This window comes from Pan paniscus, chromosome 10 (assembly GCF_029289425.2).
Source record: "Pan paniscus chromosome 10, NHGRI_mPanPan1-v2.0_pri, whole genome shotgun sequence".
Lineage (NCBI taxonomy): Eukaryota > Metazoa > Chordata > Mammalia > Primates > Hominidae > Pan > Pan paniscus.
Genome location: NC_073259.2, coordinates 74,283,628 through 74,300,631, shown reverse-complemented (window position 1 = coordinate 74,300,631; position 17,004 = coordinate 74,283,628). Strand labels below are relative to the sequence as shown.

The following is a 17,004-nucleotide window of genomic DNA, read 5'->3' as shown; positions in this document are numbered from 1 at the left end:
GCGCCTTACCAGTTTTGGGTGTCAAACTCAAATCTGTGTCAGAAGAAGAGGACTGTCGACTGTAGGACTTGGAAGGTGAAAAGGAATAGGTTTGGTTTTTCAGAGGGGTTGAGGGTCCTGATGAGTGAGTATTGGGATTGGGATCTTCATTGAAGGGAATCCTGCCAGAAGAAGGTGGAGAAATATTAAGTAATCATGTGCCAAAGGACTTGACAGGTGGCAGCATGATCCAAACACCAGGAAAGAATTGGGGCAGGGCCAGCAGTCATTTCTTACGTGTGGAGCTGGGAATGAGGCCAAAGACAACCAATTGCTGTTTAACCATTCATCACTCTCCAGATAAATATTATCTGCATTGAAACAGTTAATAAGCCAAGTGAAAAAGCAAAAAAGCATGAAATGACAGACTAAGGGGATAAAAAATATCAAAAGGAGAAATAAAAAGAATATATGACAAAATATTTTCAAATAAACAATGCTGTAAGTTACAAAAGAAAAATGGTAACTACAAATGGTGTGTGTAAATATTCATAATTGTTTTTATATTTGCACACACACAGATATCCTCAGAAGAAAAAAATGTTTCCTTATCCTATAGCAGCAAGAGTGCCACAGCTAAAAACACAGCAGAGAGAAAAATGAATACAGCTACACAGAAACATTGCATTTAATGCAGAATAGTTGCTTACCTGTTCTCCAATAGCTCTCTTCCACAGAATGAAATAGGACCTACTGTAATAGGTTTTGTATATAAAGAAAATAAGCAAATTGGAAGCTTTGGCAGCTATTTCATTTATAATCTAATCATCAATTTTATTTTTAAACAAATGCAGAAATAATTATAAAAATATATATGGGAGGATTCGCCACAAAATTCACAGTACACATATACAAAATAGCATTATTTGAGGATCTGTGGAAGAGACTTTGGAAGCTGGAAGAATACCTTCACTTCCATATAGTTAGAGACTCTGTGGCAGCTAAATACAGAAGTTCCTCACTGCAGCTGGACTTCGAGGAAGAAAAGGATGAAGCAAAGATTTATGGTACCTGCCTACACTACCTGCCTGCCTGCCTCTGCAGCCACTCTGCCCGTGGCCTGCATCTCCCCAGCTCTGGAGTCTGAGCAGTCTCGTACCAGTATAGATGAGAGTGGGAACAGACACAGAGAAGTTCTGAGTAAGTCGTGAGCCAGTAGCAGTGTGAATTGGGCTGTTGTGAGTCGAGCGGCATCCATGGCTTGGAGGATGAACCAGCGGAGACCTGAGGGAATTTGTGGTCAAAGTGGAAGAAAAGAAAACAATACATACAACAGATTGCAGAGTTATGTTAAAATAATTTCAAAGGAGCTTTAGTCAGGGAAGAGAACTTATTTTTTTAATCCCTAGCATGCAAAAAACAAGTTGAAATTGAAAAATAGCTAAATATTAATTTGTTAGGATACATAGTTTTAAAGTATCCGATTAATAAATTAATTGTGATTAATTTATTAATTGTGAATAAGAAAATAGCAAGCAGAATAGTCAATGAAATTAAATGAGAACAAGACTAAGATCTGTATTTTAAGTTTCCTTAACATATTTGTTATTATTTTCATCACAATAGAACTTACTATGCACTATTTACGGGGAGGGATGCCCATAAAAGTAAAAAGTCAAATATAAAGTTCTTATATTACCTTTGAAACTGAGATATGAATTGCTGATATAATTAATTATATTTTCTATAAAGAAAGTTAAATAACTGTCTGGCTACTAAGATAGGGGTATTTAAGAATATGAGAGATGATGGCATAAAGAGAAATGAGTGAACTGATTGGATATACGCAGATAAACATATTCCAGTATTTCAATACACCAAATATATAGCTTAAAATCAGGTTACATTGGAAACAAAACAAGGGGACCTTGCTTTTAAAGACATCTTCATAAAACAATGTCAATAACTTTGGCTCTCATACAGAATATATCATATAAACTATATTCCAAATCAAAATTTTATAAGATATCGACTTATATCCTATAATAAACCATATCTATGTGTGTGTATACTTAGAACAGTTATACAAGTATATATTGATATATAAGATTTGAAATTTTTAAGAAAAAATTTGGCTAAAAGGATTACATTGAATGTTGTAAAAAGGTATACTACATAAATAAGAATCCTGAATTTAATATCAGCAATTATTTCATTGTGCAATGCCTTTGCTTACACACAATGAGGGAAACAGAATCATATGAATCATATGTGAGTACACTCTGAAAAACTATCATCCCCATTTTTTAGAACGCAAATTAAAGGCAGGCAAAGAGCCCAACTTTACCTGATCTTTTTTTTCTTTTCTATTGCTATATTACTGACTGCCCAGGAACATTCCCCAATTCACAATTTGTCAAGGTTCTAACATGAGCTATCACTAACTGATCATAATAGTCCTTCCTAAGGTCTACAGACTACTTTATGAAAATATTACTGATTTTGCAATAGGAGAACTGTTTCTACGTTTGTTGCTAATAGAAATTAAAAGGTATTTACTATAATGGATAAAAATCAAACAATTCATTGGTGATCTACTTTTACACCAAAAAATGAGTAAGGTTTTGTTTTTGTTTTTATTTCTCCGCTGAAGTGAGAAAAAGTATAAGAATTCTCAAAAAGAATTAAAAAATCCAAGACTTAAAAATAAACAATGCTATATTTATTATAATCAGTAGTATACACAGGAGAATTTGTCTCGTAGTACTTTTTTTAAGTAAAGAAGCAATAACTCATACTTAAAAGCACTTTCTACTGTCAAGAGAGTTAAGCTGGAAAACACCAAAGGGATTTATAGTGTGCATGACACTAAACATCAAAAAGAAAAAAACTTAGGAAGTAGAACACACCATTAATGTAGGTAAAATAAAATGAAAAAACTAAAATGAACAGTGTAAAATGTTCAAATTATGGCATCAAATTAAAATTCAAATACACTGGAACATCACCATAATGTACTCTTGGAGTTTTCTGATTCGATCAGTCTCTCTGCATGAAAGGATGCCTCATAATAACCTGTGGTATTTATAATATTAATATTCCTTTCCAGTCAGTCAATAACATAATCTAAACCACCTTTTATCAAATTCCTGTCTAGAATCAACAATATTACACAATTAAATACCAGAATAGTTATAATCAGCTGAATCATAAAATAGGCTTTGAAATAGAACCCAAATTGCTTCATTCTCAAAAAATACAATGAAGCCAGTTGAAATAAAACAGCCTGAGTATTGAGGGTTTTTAAAAAATAACTTGACTTAATTAGTAAGATGCCTTTTAGAAAATACTAAGGAAGGAACTTACGTCCATCATGAGGCTACAACAAGATTAGAAAAGGAGAAAACGTATACAATCCCAGAAGATTTACACTAATAGAACTCTTCCTGAATGCATGCAAAACATATCCCCTTGCTCTCTGTATTTCATTCTAAGGAACCAACAGGTAATATAGCTTTGTCATTCTCCTTCCACTAGGTAACTTACTTAAATTTGTTTAAACTTGCACTTTAATTTGCTAGTAAATATTTACTTAAATTTGCTACAGAGAGAGGGAAAAAAATCTGAATCCCTCAAAAAGTTAAACCTGCAATCTGACTCTACTGCTGGCAGCTGGCAATTCTTATCTTTCTAGGAGATATTTTAAATGGAATATAAAGCAAATTCATTCTTCGATTTATTTAAAACAATTATTTCATTTGCCAATGTGTTTCCAAATAAAATTAAGCAGTATGTAACACTGTGCTTCCTCTTATGAATAAAATTCAACCCAAATGACTAATGGCCAGCAGAAATAAAATGGCTAACAAAAAGAATGCACTCAGGATAAAGATGAAAATTTCATTTTAAAAAAGATGGTGAAAAAACATGTTTTTTCATACTATGATACCTTTCTATTCAACCCCTCCTGACTACTCAACTGGGAAACATTTTAGGTTTCCTGACTATACAACTCTGACTCCCTGATTATCTAAGACAGGAGTCCACAAACTACAGACTGCAGTCCGAATCTGTCCTACCATCTGTTTTGTAAGTAAGTTTTATTTGAACAGTCACACTGTATTCACTTGCATACTGTTTATGTTTGCTTTTGTGCTACAATGGCAGTTATGAAGTAGCATCAGCAAAAACTAAATCATTTACCTGTACCATTTGGTCATTCACAGAAAAAGTTTGCCAACCCTTGACTTAGAAGAATCTCTAGATGAGTGGTCTTCAACCGAAGTACTAAAGGCATTTAGGATGAAACAAGTCTTCATTGTATAGGGTTGTCCCTTGCTGTGCAGGATAGTCAGCGTTTTTAGTCCCCAACAGGACCTAGCACCCTAATCATTATGACTGAAAAATCTTGTTCCAAACACTCTGTGATGACAGTCATGACCACCATCATGTTGAAAATCTCTGCCTCTGACACAATGATGACACACACAGGCCAAATCAAGCCAACAGAAGTGTTTTGCAGGATCACACATAGATTTTCTAAAATGCATGACTCTAAATTTCTTTAGAATAGGGATCAGCAAACTCCTTTTTTTGTAAATAAAGACAAGAGATTGTATGGGCAGACCCTAAAGTATTGGCCTTTCCCAGAAAAAGTTTGCCAACCTTGGCTTTACAAGCAGCAGTATACTCTATTTAATTACACTCAGTTAGTTTATTCATATAAACTCCCTGGCCTCTAGACATTTGAGTTTAACACTTCTGCACAAATCAATTTTTCCTGCTTTATATACTATGTGGCCATTAATAAGTATAATTGGATTATCTGGTAGAGGGTTTTAAGTATTCCTCAGAAAATAAAATGCCACACAATGCTTGAATATTCATTTTATGCTTTATATATGCAGTGTCTAAATATCTGGAATAAGTTTAATTTTATATTACTTAATTTGTTTCATATTAAGATGGTATAGGCAGGGCACAGTGGCTCACACCTGTAAATCCCAGCATTTTGGGAGGTCAAGGCAGGTAGATCACTTGAGCCCAGGAGTTTGAGACCAGCCTAGGCAACATGACAAAACCCCATCTCTACTAAAAATACAAAAGTTAGCTGGGCGTGGTGGCCTGCCCCTGTAGTCCCAGCTACTCAGGCGGCTGAGGTGGGAGGATCACCTGAGCCTAGAAGGTCAAGGCTGCAGTGAGCCAAGACTGTGCCACTGAACTCCAGCCTGGGCAACAGAGCAAGACCCTGTCACAAAAAATAAAAATAAAAATAAATAAGACGGTATAAATAAAATATTAGGAATATTTAAATATTTTTAAGTTTTAAATTTTGACAGTCATCACCAATAAAAATCATCACAGAGAAAATGTTGAACAACCCTACTAAAATGTTTCAAATCAAATGAAAAAGCATAGATAAAAGATAAAAATCTTAGCAAGAACAATTTCATTGATTCATACTTACTCCTTCATTTCTTTGGATGGGGAATTACATGCAGGAAGGAATGCTGCTGGGCTACTTAATTTATCCAGAGTACACGCCGTTCCTATGGCTCGCACCACTAACCCAGACTCGCCCTCCAGATCGAAACACTGTAAGTACCCCACAACTGCATTTCCTCTCATTTCAAGTACTTTCAAGCCAATCTTCCTCTGCAGCTCACCTACAAAACATGGGAAATCTCATTCTTGCTTTGTAGCTTTACATTACATACTATAAGACTGGACATGGTAGTGGTAAAAAAAAAAAAAGACCAAGAAAATCACAGATTTTCAGAACTTGAAGGAAACTTAAAAGATAATCTGGTTTAGCCTCTACAGAATACAGAACATAATTCTATTATAATATAGCATAATTATAAAATATAATATATACTTATACAGCACAAATATATAGAATAAAAACAAATATATTTGCTATATAAATACAACATTGATACTTTGTGTGAAATATATGTATGCATATATATTCACACATATACACATATAACTCTTAATATAAATGTAAACTTTAAATAAAACAGTAAACAAGTTTTTCAAAGAAAAATTTAAAAAGGGAATGAGGTCAGAGTGGCAGGGAAAGTGGTCAAAAGGGTAGAGGGAACTACAGTACCTAGGGAAGAACTGTGAAAAGGCAACATTTGAACAGAAAGTATGAGAGACAGAAGAAGGTGATTTGCTTAAGCTCTGACAAATAAATGGTAGATGAAGGAAAACTAGAATCCAGGTTCCCACTCAGGGTTCCTTCCTGAACGCCCCTTGCTCAGTGCTCTTTCCACTACACTACCTCATCAACACAATTTCCTTTTACTACAAGCTTCTGATTTGCATTTCCACTTGTTAAAAGAGGGCAATGCAAGTGTGTTCAGGAAGACTGGCCCAGGGGAAGGCATGCAGTCACTTATAATTCATAGCCTTCATTGTAAAGTTGAGGTAGCATGTCAAAGGAAAGTAAAAAATTTAAGAGAGTACTAAATCAGTCAGTAATAAAGTTATTTTTTAAAAATACCTGACATTAATGAAATGAGTCTCTGTCTGGCCTCATTTGATGCCCTTGGTGTGCGAATTCGATCAATCCACTGATATTCTGGGTCTTCATTGACGACAAGTTCTTCTACAAATCCATGAATTATCACAGCTCTATAGCACTTTGGAATAGACGTTGCTGTTAAAACAAATTATTATGCTTCTGTTTATCAAAAGGTAAAACTCAATTTTTAAAAAATGTACATCTCAATTTTCTGACCTTTAGATACATAATACAAGAACATCTTTTACTGTAATATTTTCAATGTAATTATAATAATACTTCCAATCAGTCTTCTAAGATCTATTTCATTTTTAGAAATAATTATTGTCTTTCATGGAGGCTCTCACCTTTCTCATGTAAGCAAAGTAAATATAAACTGCATTTGTATAATTTGGAAAACAGCTATAGACGACCTTAAACAGAATTCAATACAAAGTTTAAAAAATCAAAATTTAAGTCAGCTAGGTAATTATTATATAAATAGGTAGAAAGCAGATAATGAATTTTTTTAAATCTTTAATTATTCAAAGCCCTTTGTAAAAGTACTTCTGTACACCACATAGCAGTTTCAAAAATCAAACCATTACCTTTCTGACATAACCTGAGGAGTCAAGTTCAGATTCAAAAAGGAGAGAGAGAACCTGAATACATCTGTACCAAATTAGTCTCTTAAAATAAACATTGGTGCACTGAAGCTAAGTCAAATACTTAGGGATTTCAATCCTACTACTGCAGGCTGGCTGTGATCACCAAGATCTGCCCATTTCAGACCCATATATTTCATGGAGTTCCCTAGACCCAATACCCATAAAAGCCTGTGTATTTTGGGACAGCACCACAGTGCTTAGCCGTAGTGTTCTGCTCCTTTCTTTCAGTGTCCTATACTACAGTAAAATGTCACTGGATTTTTCTAATAAAAATTTCTATAAATTTTCAAAAACTAGATATCATTTATACTCAAATCAGAACTACTGTAACTATTTTAGAAAATTAACAGTTTTCTCTCTGGCATTAAAACCAAGTACAATAGCTTTTCTACTTGCCTTCTGAAATGCTAACTTGATTTCTCATATTTAACAGTCATTACGTTTCCTGTTGAGTAATAGAATGTATTTACTTACTGCAAAAGAATTTGACTCCACATGATGACTGCCTAAATCGATTTAAATCATTGAAGAGGTCTACTTTGACAACTACATTGATTTCCCCACGGATACCTATAAATTTAAAAAGAAAATCAAGTTTCTACCTTAAGAAAGTAATGTACAATTAAATAATGAAGCAAATTAATGCTAAATAATGATTTTTAAAAACAATGATTTAACTCACAATTTTTTGAACTTTACCATGGTGCAAAACCATTCTGTTTTTCACTTTCAGTCCAGAATTCAATGAATTACATGAGATGTTCAATATTTTATTTAAAAAATAGTCTTTGTTTTAGTTGATTCTGTCCAACTGTAGGCTAACATAAGTGTTCTGTGCACATTTGAGATAGGCTAGGCTAAGCTATAATGTTTGGTTGATTAGATATATTAAATGCATTTTCAACTTGGGATGAGTTTATCTGGATATAACTCCATCACAAATCAAGGTGCATCTGTAATGTGTTGATCATAATAGTAATGCCAGCTTTGTTTCCTAGTTATTTTCATTTTCAGTAGTTTCTGTATATTTTCTGAAGCACAACATGTATGCATTAGAATATGAATAATTTTCATTTTCACAAGTCTCCACTTTGACCCAAGACTAATTAGAAAGGAGTCCCATTTGAATTGATGATGGTGATAATGATTATGGTGACAACATTTGCTGAGCACTGATACAGGATGTACTAAACACTTTACAGGTAGTATCTCAGAGCAGTCACATCAACCCAATAAGGTAGTATCATCCCCATTTTACAAAGGAAGAAATTTTTAATAAAAATTAAGTAATTTACAGTGTCAATAGCTGTTAAGTGGCAGATCCAGGATTAAAATTCAGATCTTTATGATCCCAGATTATATATTCTTAACAATGCAAGAATCTGATTTAAAACAAAAGAAGTTTTATTCTTTTCAATGAATATAAGTTAAAGCAAGCTAACTAAAAAATTCCAAGCCAGGAGTAGTGGCTCATGCCTGTAATCTCAGTGCTTTGGGAGGCAAGGCAGGAGGACAGCTTGAGCTCAGTGGTTTGAGACCAGCCTGGGCAACACAGCGAGAAAAAAATTAGTTAAATAAAAAATTCCAAGAATAAGGGTTTTCAAAACATGCTCTGATAAATAAGAATGACCCAGATCTTATCTCTAAACATTTACTAAATATTTTCACTTGACTGTCCTGACTTCATGTCAAATTCATACTTATGGTGGAAGACTTAAGAAAACTGACTCAATAATTTACCTACTAAAATATTAAGAAAGCAAATCCCAGCACTCTGGGAAGCTGAGGCAGGCAGATCACTTGAGCTCTAGAGTTAAGGCCAGCCTAGCCAATATGGCAAAACCGTGTCTCTACAAAAAATTTAAAAATCAGCCAGGTGTCATAGCATGTGCCTGCAATGGCATGTGCCTGCAATCGCAACTGCCCGGGAGGCCCTGCTTCAGGCAACAAAAAACTTTTAAGTAACTTTTAAGCACAAAAATCATTATTAATCAGTTTGAAAATGTGTTTTAGAAACACAGTATCAATACTAGATCAGTTTTAAATCATGCATTTACTTACTATACTATACAAATTTAGCAAGCATTATCTCAAATTATGTTGAGAGAAGCAACAATTTTACTAACAATAATTTACTATTATTTATTTTTAAAAAGGCATCATCTTAAGATATATTATATACATATATATATATATATTTTTTTTTTTTGAGCTAGAGTTTCACTCTTGTTGCACAGGACACGATCTCAGCTCACTGCAACCTCCGCCTCCCGGGTTCAAGTGATTCTCCTGCCTCACCCTCCCAAGTAGCTGGGATTACAGGCATGCACCACCATGCCCAGCTAATTTTGTATTTTTAGTAGAGACGGGGTTTCTCCATGTTGATCAGGCTGGTCTCGAACTCCCGACCTCAGGTGATCCACCCGCCTCAGCCTCCCAAACTGCTGGGATTACAGGTATGAGCCACCGCACCTAGCCTAAAGATACATATTTTAAACCAGCAAATATAGCACAAATGTCTTTAAGGACAAATAAAAAAGATTAAGATTGTTATTTATAATACTTTCTTATTATTCCTTACCATGTATGGTGTCATAAATTGGAAACCATCCTGAGATGACTGTTGCAGCTTCACTATACAGTAAAGGATCAATATCAATGTACACTTTACCAATGGCATCATTTGCACTGTAAGTATCATGGTCAAGAACTGTGATCTGTAAAGGTTCATCTTGTAAGTCTTCATCATCCACCTACAAGTATACCTTAAAATTAAATCTCATATAGTTTTTAAATCTTAATTACCACAAATGTATACCTATATCAAATGAAAAGGATGACACATCTGCAAATAAAATCTTACAGATTTCTAAGCACCAAAGTAAAGAAAAGAATTAACACACAAAAAGATATAGCTCCTTTTCCTACACAATATCCCATCTTTCTAAAGAAAAAAAGTTTATCTCTCAGCACAAGACTGGGATGACTAACAACAAAAAAATTTAAATCTCAATTTTTTTTACATATTATCCTGTGTTTTACAACTTTGCCTATGATACATAGCAAAAATGCCTAAGGAATGTCATATTAGAGTTCATGTAGTATCTATAGAGAGAAGAATGCTAATTGAGCACAATGACACCACAATTTCTAAGGGCGATTTCAGAGAACAGAACCATAAGCAAAATTAACATTATGTGTAAGAAAAAACAACCTAAGTTCACAAATTAAGTTCATGATATAAACATCTACCCTCTCTCCTTTTATTTAGTCATTATCGAGTTATTATCATATGCCAAACACTGTGCCAAACAGAGGCATTTACAATGGAGAACAGTGCAAAATGATTTCCTCATGGAAGACATACTCACTATTTTGGCTGCCACCTTCTGGATATCATGCCATTATCTAATTTACCAGTCCCCTTCATCAAATATAGTGGCCAGAAGGGAACATATTATAGACACTATTAAGATTGGGACAGAATACCAAAGGATTATTATTTTCTATAATTAGAAAATTATACTTCTAAAATGCAGTCCATGGATGTTCTTCTTTACATCAGACATACCATACTATTAAGACTGAGTCTGTGGTTGGCTAAAATCTCTGTATCATTCTTACATATGCTTTGGTCAAGTGATAGCTCTGCAACCCTTATACTTTGGTTGGTTTTTTAAACTTGGATATGAAACATTTATGCCTTTCCCTATCCCCTATTTAATTTCTTGTTGATGTTAAGCTAATAATCCAGCCTCTGAAGATTATTTTAAGAATTAAAGAATATTAAGGAATTATTGATATCATTAGTGTGATAATGTGATCTAAGGTTTTGTTTATTTATAAGGGGTCCTCCTTTATAAGAGGTATATAATTTGGAATTCACAGATGAAATCATATAACATCTCAAATTTGCCTTAAAATATCCCCACAAGGAAAACCGGGGTGGGCAGGAGTTAAAAAGGCGAAACAAGAACAGTAGAACATAGACAGCTGTTAAAGGTGGGTGAGGTTCAATATACTAATCTATCTTTGTGCATGCTTGAAATTTTCCATAATGAAATGTTAAAATAAAATGATCATTTTGAATCCCAATCCATTCCAAATCATCTGTCATCCAATGGCATTCTCTCCACTACTATTGTTATGAATACATTTAACAGAAGACAAAGAATCATAAACCAAACCATTAACCATTACTCTAAGACATTCCCCCCAATTTCTAACTCCATTAAAAATACTCTCTGTATATACTTATTTAACCACCTGTACATTCACCTCTGAGTATTATTTTTTCTCATGGTACACTAAGGTATCCCTTCCCTGACATTAGGGGGTGCTATACTAACAACTAAGTGACTAAAAATAGCTTGTGATACATACATAGATAGCTAACAAGATGAATAATATGAATAGGGAAAATCAAGAATTAATCATAATGAATTAAGAATATTTAGTGCAGTAAATGAAGCCTATCTGGAATCGCAAAATATTATAAATTAAGACTTTCTGAGAAATGTTTTAAATGTTTAAATTAGCAATATGCACTGCCAAAAGACTGCATTTCTTAGCCTCCCTTGCAACTAAATGTGATACAAGCATAAATCATTACATAGAGCTTGGTAGGGAGGGGGCAAACTTGTTAAAGAAGGCTTGCTCATCTGAAACTGTTATGTTAACTCATCAGCTCCTCCTCCTGGTCTCCCCTTCACTCTAGCTCCTTCTGCCAGCCTGGAACACTCATGTGCTCACTGGAACTCCAGGTGCTAAACTGGAGCCAAAAGGACCTTGAATCACTTTAAGAGAAACCACAGGCTATGTATAGATGATGGAGTCCCAAATGACTGCGTGGAGCAACTACACTACCCTTACACTGCCTGGCACAACATTTCTTTCACATAAGAGAAAAACATCTATTTTGCTTAAGACATGTATTTGAGTGCTATATATATATATATATACACACACACACATACACACAGTGTATATATATTATACACAACTGTATACATAACAACTATATATATACAACTGTGTATATATATACAGTATATATATAACTGTATATATACAACTATGTGTATATGTATACATACAACTGTGTATATATATATACACGACTGTGTGTGTATATATATATTTAAAACTAAATATATATATATAACCGAATGCAATTAACAACTGATAAACAGGGTTAAAAAAAGTACTACATAATCAATGTTAACTATAAACACAAAGTTTTAAGTACATTTTTCACAGCATATATATTATTCGGGAAGACTAGTCAAAACAGTAACTTACTAAATTTTTTTTTTTTTAAGACGGAGTCTCACTCTGTCACCCAGGCTGGAGTGCAATGGCGTGATCTCGACTCACTGCAACCTCTGCCTCCCAGGTTCAAGCGATTCTTGGGCCTCGGCCTCCCACATAGCTGGGATTACAGGTGCACACCACCACACCCGGCTAATTTTTGTATTTTAGTAGAGACGGGGTTTCACTCTGTTGCCCAGGCTGGTCTTGAACCCTGGATCTCAGGTGATTCGCCTGCCTCGGCTTCCCAAAGTCCCAAGATTATAGCTGTGAGCCACTGCACCCAGCCACTAACTTACGAAATTTTAAGGGAACTGCCTGGTAAATCCCTTATTTCAGAAAATAAATATATTATTTTTCATATTGTTAAGTAAGCTGCTTGAGTACTCATTAGCTTTAAAAAATACCAGTTTATTACCATCATCATTAAAATGAAATATCATTTTTTAATATTTCCTAGTATCATGAAAATTACTCTGACACATGAAGCTTGCCTCCTCTCACCATTCCAATAACAATGTAATGAAAACTATTTGTTTTTAACCATTTCTAGGTTATAGTTGGGGGGGAAAGGCTATCAAAATAAACTATATAAACATTCCAGTGTTTTGCCTGGGTAATGAAGATAGACTCTAATTCTAAATCCATCTGAAATCACGTAAGGAAGTTACTCTGATTATTTTTTGACTCATATATTCCACACCTTTACCTTAATAATGTAGTTTAAAATGCCACAATAGACTCAATACATGTGCAACGGGTCTTTCAAAATAGATAGTGGCATTTTAGAAGCAGCTAAAAGAAAAATTTGTACATATACACAAAAGAAAATGAGAAGAGAATCAAAATATTTCACGATGAAAATATCAACTAAAAATATGAATTTGTAGGACTCTCACTTCCTGATTGCAAAACTCACTACAAAGCTATAGTAACCAAAACAGTATGGTAATAGTATAAAGACAGACATACAGACCAATGGAATGGAGTTGAGAGTGCAGAAATAAATCCTTACATCTATGTCCAACTGATTTTTTTTAACTTGCCTCAAAGGTAAAGTCCTAAAAAATTTACTGACTTCCAGTTCAATGTTCTAGCAGATAACATGGAAGTCCATTTTAAAAGAGGAGGAGTTTACAGAAACTAGAAATTACCTTCCTTAGAGAGATCCATTTGCTTGAAAACCTTTGGGTAAAAGCTACTGGGAGGTTAAGAATAACTGTTTCTATAACTGAGTCCTTTTGATAGAAGACTGAGACACAGCCAAGCTAAGCTACTCTGATGAGGTCGTAATTTTGAGAAACACAGTTATATTCCACAGAGATAATAAATAAAAGCTGTCACTGTCCATAAATGCTGAGTCTACAGATGAGGTACACCTTTCTTATACAAACTGAGATTTAAGTTTAGCAACAAAAGCTTTTCAAACTGCAGTTCTATTTTTTTAGCACACCTACACAACTCAGACTAACTAAACTATACATTAACGAAAGAACAGAAGATACACCCCAAAATGCTAATATTTAAACCCACTTTCTGCCAAACGCTGAATGTCTATCCAAAATGCTGAGTGATTTAAAAATATTATTCCCATGCCGGGCATTACGTAATCCCAGCACTTTGGGAGGCCAAGGTGGGTGGATCACCTGAGGTCGCGAGTTTGAGAACAGCTTGACCAACATGGAGAAACCCTGTCTCTACTAAAAATACAAAATTAGCCAGGTGTGGTGGCGCATGACTGTAGTCTCAGCTACTCAAGAGGCTGAGGCAGGAGAATCGCTTGAACCTGAGAGGCAGAGGTTGCAGTGAGCCAAGATCGCACCATTGCCCTCCAGCCTGGGCAACGGGAGCAAAACTCCGTCTCAAAAAAAAAAAAGTTTATATATATTATTCTCTTTTTTTTGACTAGTGCAACTCATATTAACATACAGAAACATGCTTCATAGCCACCTCAATACTACTCTGGAAAGGATTCATGTTTGAAGAAAACAGATGCTCCAAATGGTAAGGCTGTCTGAGGTCATCTGCAAATTAGCAGGCACCAGAAATAGAATTTGTTTTCTCTTAATCCAGACCTTTAAGCTTTTCCAATAGAGGGCGGCTATGCAGTATCCCAACCACTACAGAATGTGCCTTCCAACACTAAAAGAAAGATCACGGTCCTAATATAAACCATAAGCAAAGCAGTGCCTAAAAATCGTAGTGTCATTTCTTCCATCTTCAGGTATCAGTTTGGCAGGTTCCCCAGCATGATTAAAGCATCTTTCAAGCAAATCAATACTTTCCTTCCCTTGTTCTCTTTCACTGAAGAATGACACCTTACCCTGCAAGAGCTAAACTATACCCAGGCTCCATAATGGTTATGAAATAGGCCTCAGAAAAGGCACAGCAGCCACAATGCTGCCCAATATAAGGGCCAGCATGAAATAGCAGGGGAGGAAAAACCAAATTGGTCCTCACAAGGTTCTTAAGCAGTCCAATGAAAATTCCAAAGAAGAAAATTTCAGTTCCAGCTGAGGGGTGAAGGAAGTGGTATCAGAGAAATGGGCAATATGTGTGGTAAATATTTACTGAGAGTCTATTACACGCTCTTCTGGGCGTTGAGGACATAGCAGTGAAGAAGAACAAAAAAAGCAGGGAAAACATTGCTGGCACAGGGAACAATAACGGACAAAGATGTTAAACTTGGGAAAGGGGGGTGGTGGGTAGAATGGGAGAATGTAAGATGGAGGTGTGGTGGTCTGGTAATAGCTTTGGAGTCAGGCAGTCTTCGGTTTGAATCCTCACTCTACCACTTAGCTAGCTCTGGGTTGGACTTCTGAGTCATCTTAAAATAAAAGGTGCCTTCACGGCATTGTGAGAATTGAATGAGTTAACACATGTAAAGCACTTCACCAGCATCTGGGCTATAATAAGCAGTCTGTAAGTGAGAACTGTATCTCCTTTTGTATGTCATCTTGTTGTTCTCAAAGCCTAGTACAGTCCCTATAATCTCCTGGAGGATTGGGGCATGCCGACAGACCAAATCAACCCATGAAAAAATAAACAGATGTAGAGAGAAAGAGGGCAGAAACTGCAGGGAGGTGGCTGGGCGCAACATAAAACAGACATCCTAACAGTAACACAACAGACTTCCTAAGAAGAGCACAAGAGGAGAACATGAGTGATAAGGACCTCTACATTCAAGGGCCTCAAGGAAGGAAGCACAAGTGGGAAGAAGGGAGGAATGAAAAGAGACCTGGGTGAGGAGATGGGAGGCTCTCCTTTTGGAGAAGTCCCCTCAGATGACCAGGCCACAAGCCATTTGAACATAACCACCTCCTGTCTCTATGTGGACTACCAATCAATGGGAAAAGAACAGTCTCTTCAACAAATGTGCCCAAACAACTGAATTTCTACATGCATGAATTTCTACATACATGAATGAAGTTGGGGCCACGTGTGGTGGCTAACGCCTGTAATCCTAGCACTTTGGGAGGCCAAGGCAGGCAGATCACTTGAGGTCAGGAGTTTGAGACCAGCCGGGCCAAGAGGGCAAAACCCCATCTCTACTAAAAATACAAAAAAAATTAGCCAGGCATGACGGCGCATGCCTGTAATCCCAGCTACTAGGGAGGTTGAGGCAGGAGAATCGCTTGAACCCAGCAGGCGGAGGTTGCAGTGAGCCAAGATCGCACCACTGCACTCCAGCCTGGGCAACAAAGCAAGACTCTGTCTATTAAAAAAAAGGAATGAAGTTGGCCTCTCACCGCACTCCATTATAAAAATTAACTCCAAATGAATCCATGACCTATATATAAGAACTAAAACCATAAAACTCTTACAAAAAAACATAGGGGTAATCTTCATGACCTTAGAGTTGACAATGGATTCTTTGATTTCACACCAAAACAAAAATAAATATATTGGACTTCATCAAAATTTAAAACTTTTGCGTATCAAAGAAAATTATCAAGTAAAAAGACAACCTATTGAATGAGTGAAAATATTTGCAAATTATATATCTGATAATAAGTTAATATTCAGAATAAAGAACTTTTACAACTCAATAAAAATAACTCAATTAGAAAATAAAATGTGGCATACACATACAATGGGTTATTATTCAGCCATAAGAAGGAATAAAATTCTGATACATGTTACAGTGTGGATGAACCCTGAAAACATTATGCTGAGTAAAAGAAAGCAGATACAACAGGACAAGTATTATATGACTCCATTTATATGAAATATCTAGCATAAGCAAATTCAAAGAGACAGAAAGTAGATTAGAGGTCACCAGAGTCTAGGGAGAGGAGGGAATGGGAAGTTATTGGTTAGTGAGTATACAATTTCCATTTAGGATAAAGAAAAAGTTCTGGAAATAGCGGTGATGGTAGCAAAACACTGTGAATGTAATTAATGCTACCAAGCTGTACACTTACAAATGATTTAAATGGCAATATTCACAATATATAGTACTACAATTTTTAAAAATTTATTTTAATCCATATACTATTCTTAAGTAATTTTTGGTATGTGCTAAAATCTAGAGAA

General features: G+C 35.3%; 1 protein-coding gene and 1 long non-coding RNA gene across 23 annotated transcripts in view; one reads left to right on the top strand and one right to left on the bottom strand.

The window, feature by feature from the left end:
• LOC134728444 (uncharacterized) overlaps positions 1–17,004 on the top strand; it is a 203,453-nt gene that overhangs the window by 102,331 nt on the left and 84,118 nt on the right. The window lies entirely within an intron of this gene.
• C2CD5 (C2 calcium dependent domain containing 5) overlaps positions 1–17,004 on the bottom strand; it is a 97,906-nt gene that overhangs the window by 69,099 nt on the left and 11,803 nt on the right. For 9 of the 21 annotated variants that reach the window (XM_034936171.3, XM_063593164.1, XM_034936173.3 and 6 more), the window contains exons 4-8: positions 9,740–9,911; positions 7,633–7,728; positions 6,491–6,646; positions 5,447–5,645; positions 1,064–1,263 (exon numbers count right to left, since the gene is read on the bottom strand). In XM_034936171.3, the coding sequence (XP_034792062.1) occupies positions 1,064–1,263; positions 5,447–5,645; positions 6,491–6,646; positions 7,633–7,728; positions 9,740–9,911 (823 nt within the window). Of the gene's footprint in view, positions 1–9; positions 162–1,063; positions 1,264–5,446; positions 5,646–6,490; positions 6,647–7,632; positions 7,729–9,739; positions 9,912–17,004 lie in introns of those variants that run through there. The other 12 variants (XM_063593162.1, XM_003828886.6, XM_055095858.2 and 9 more) reach the window with 3 other exon arrangements.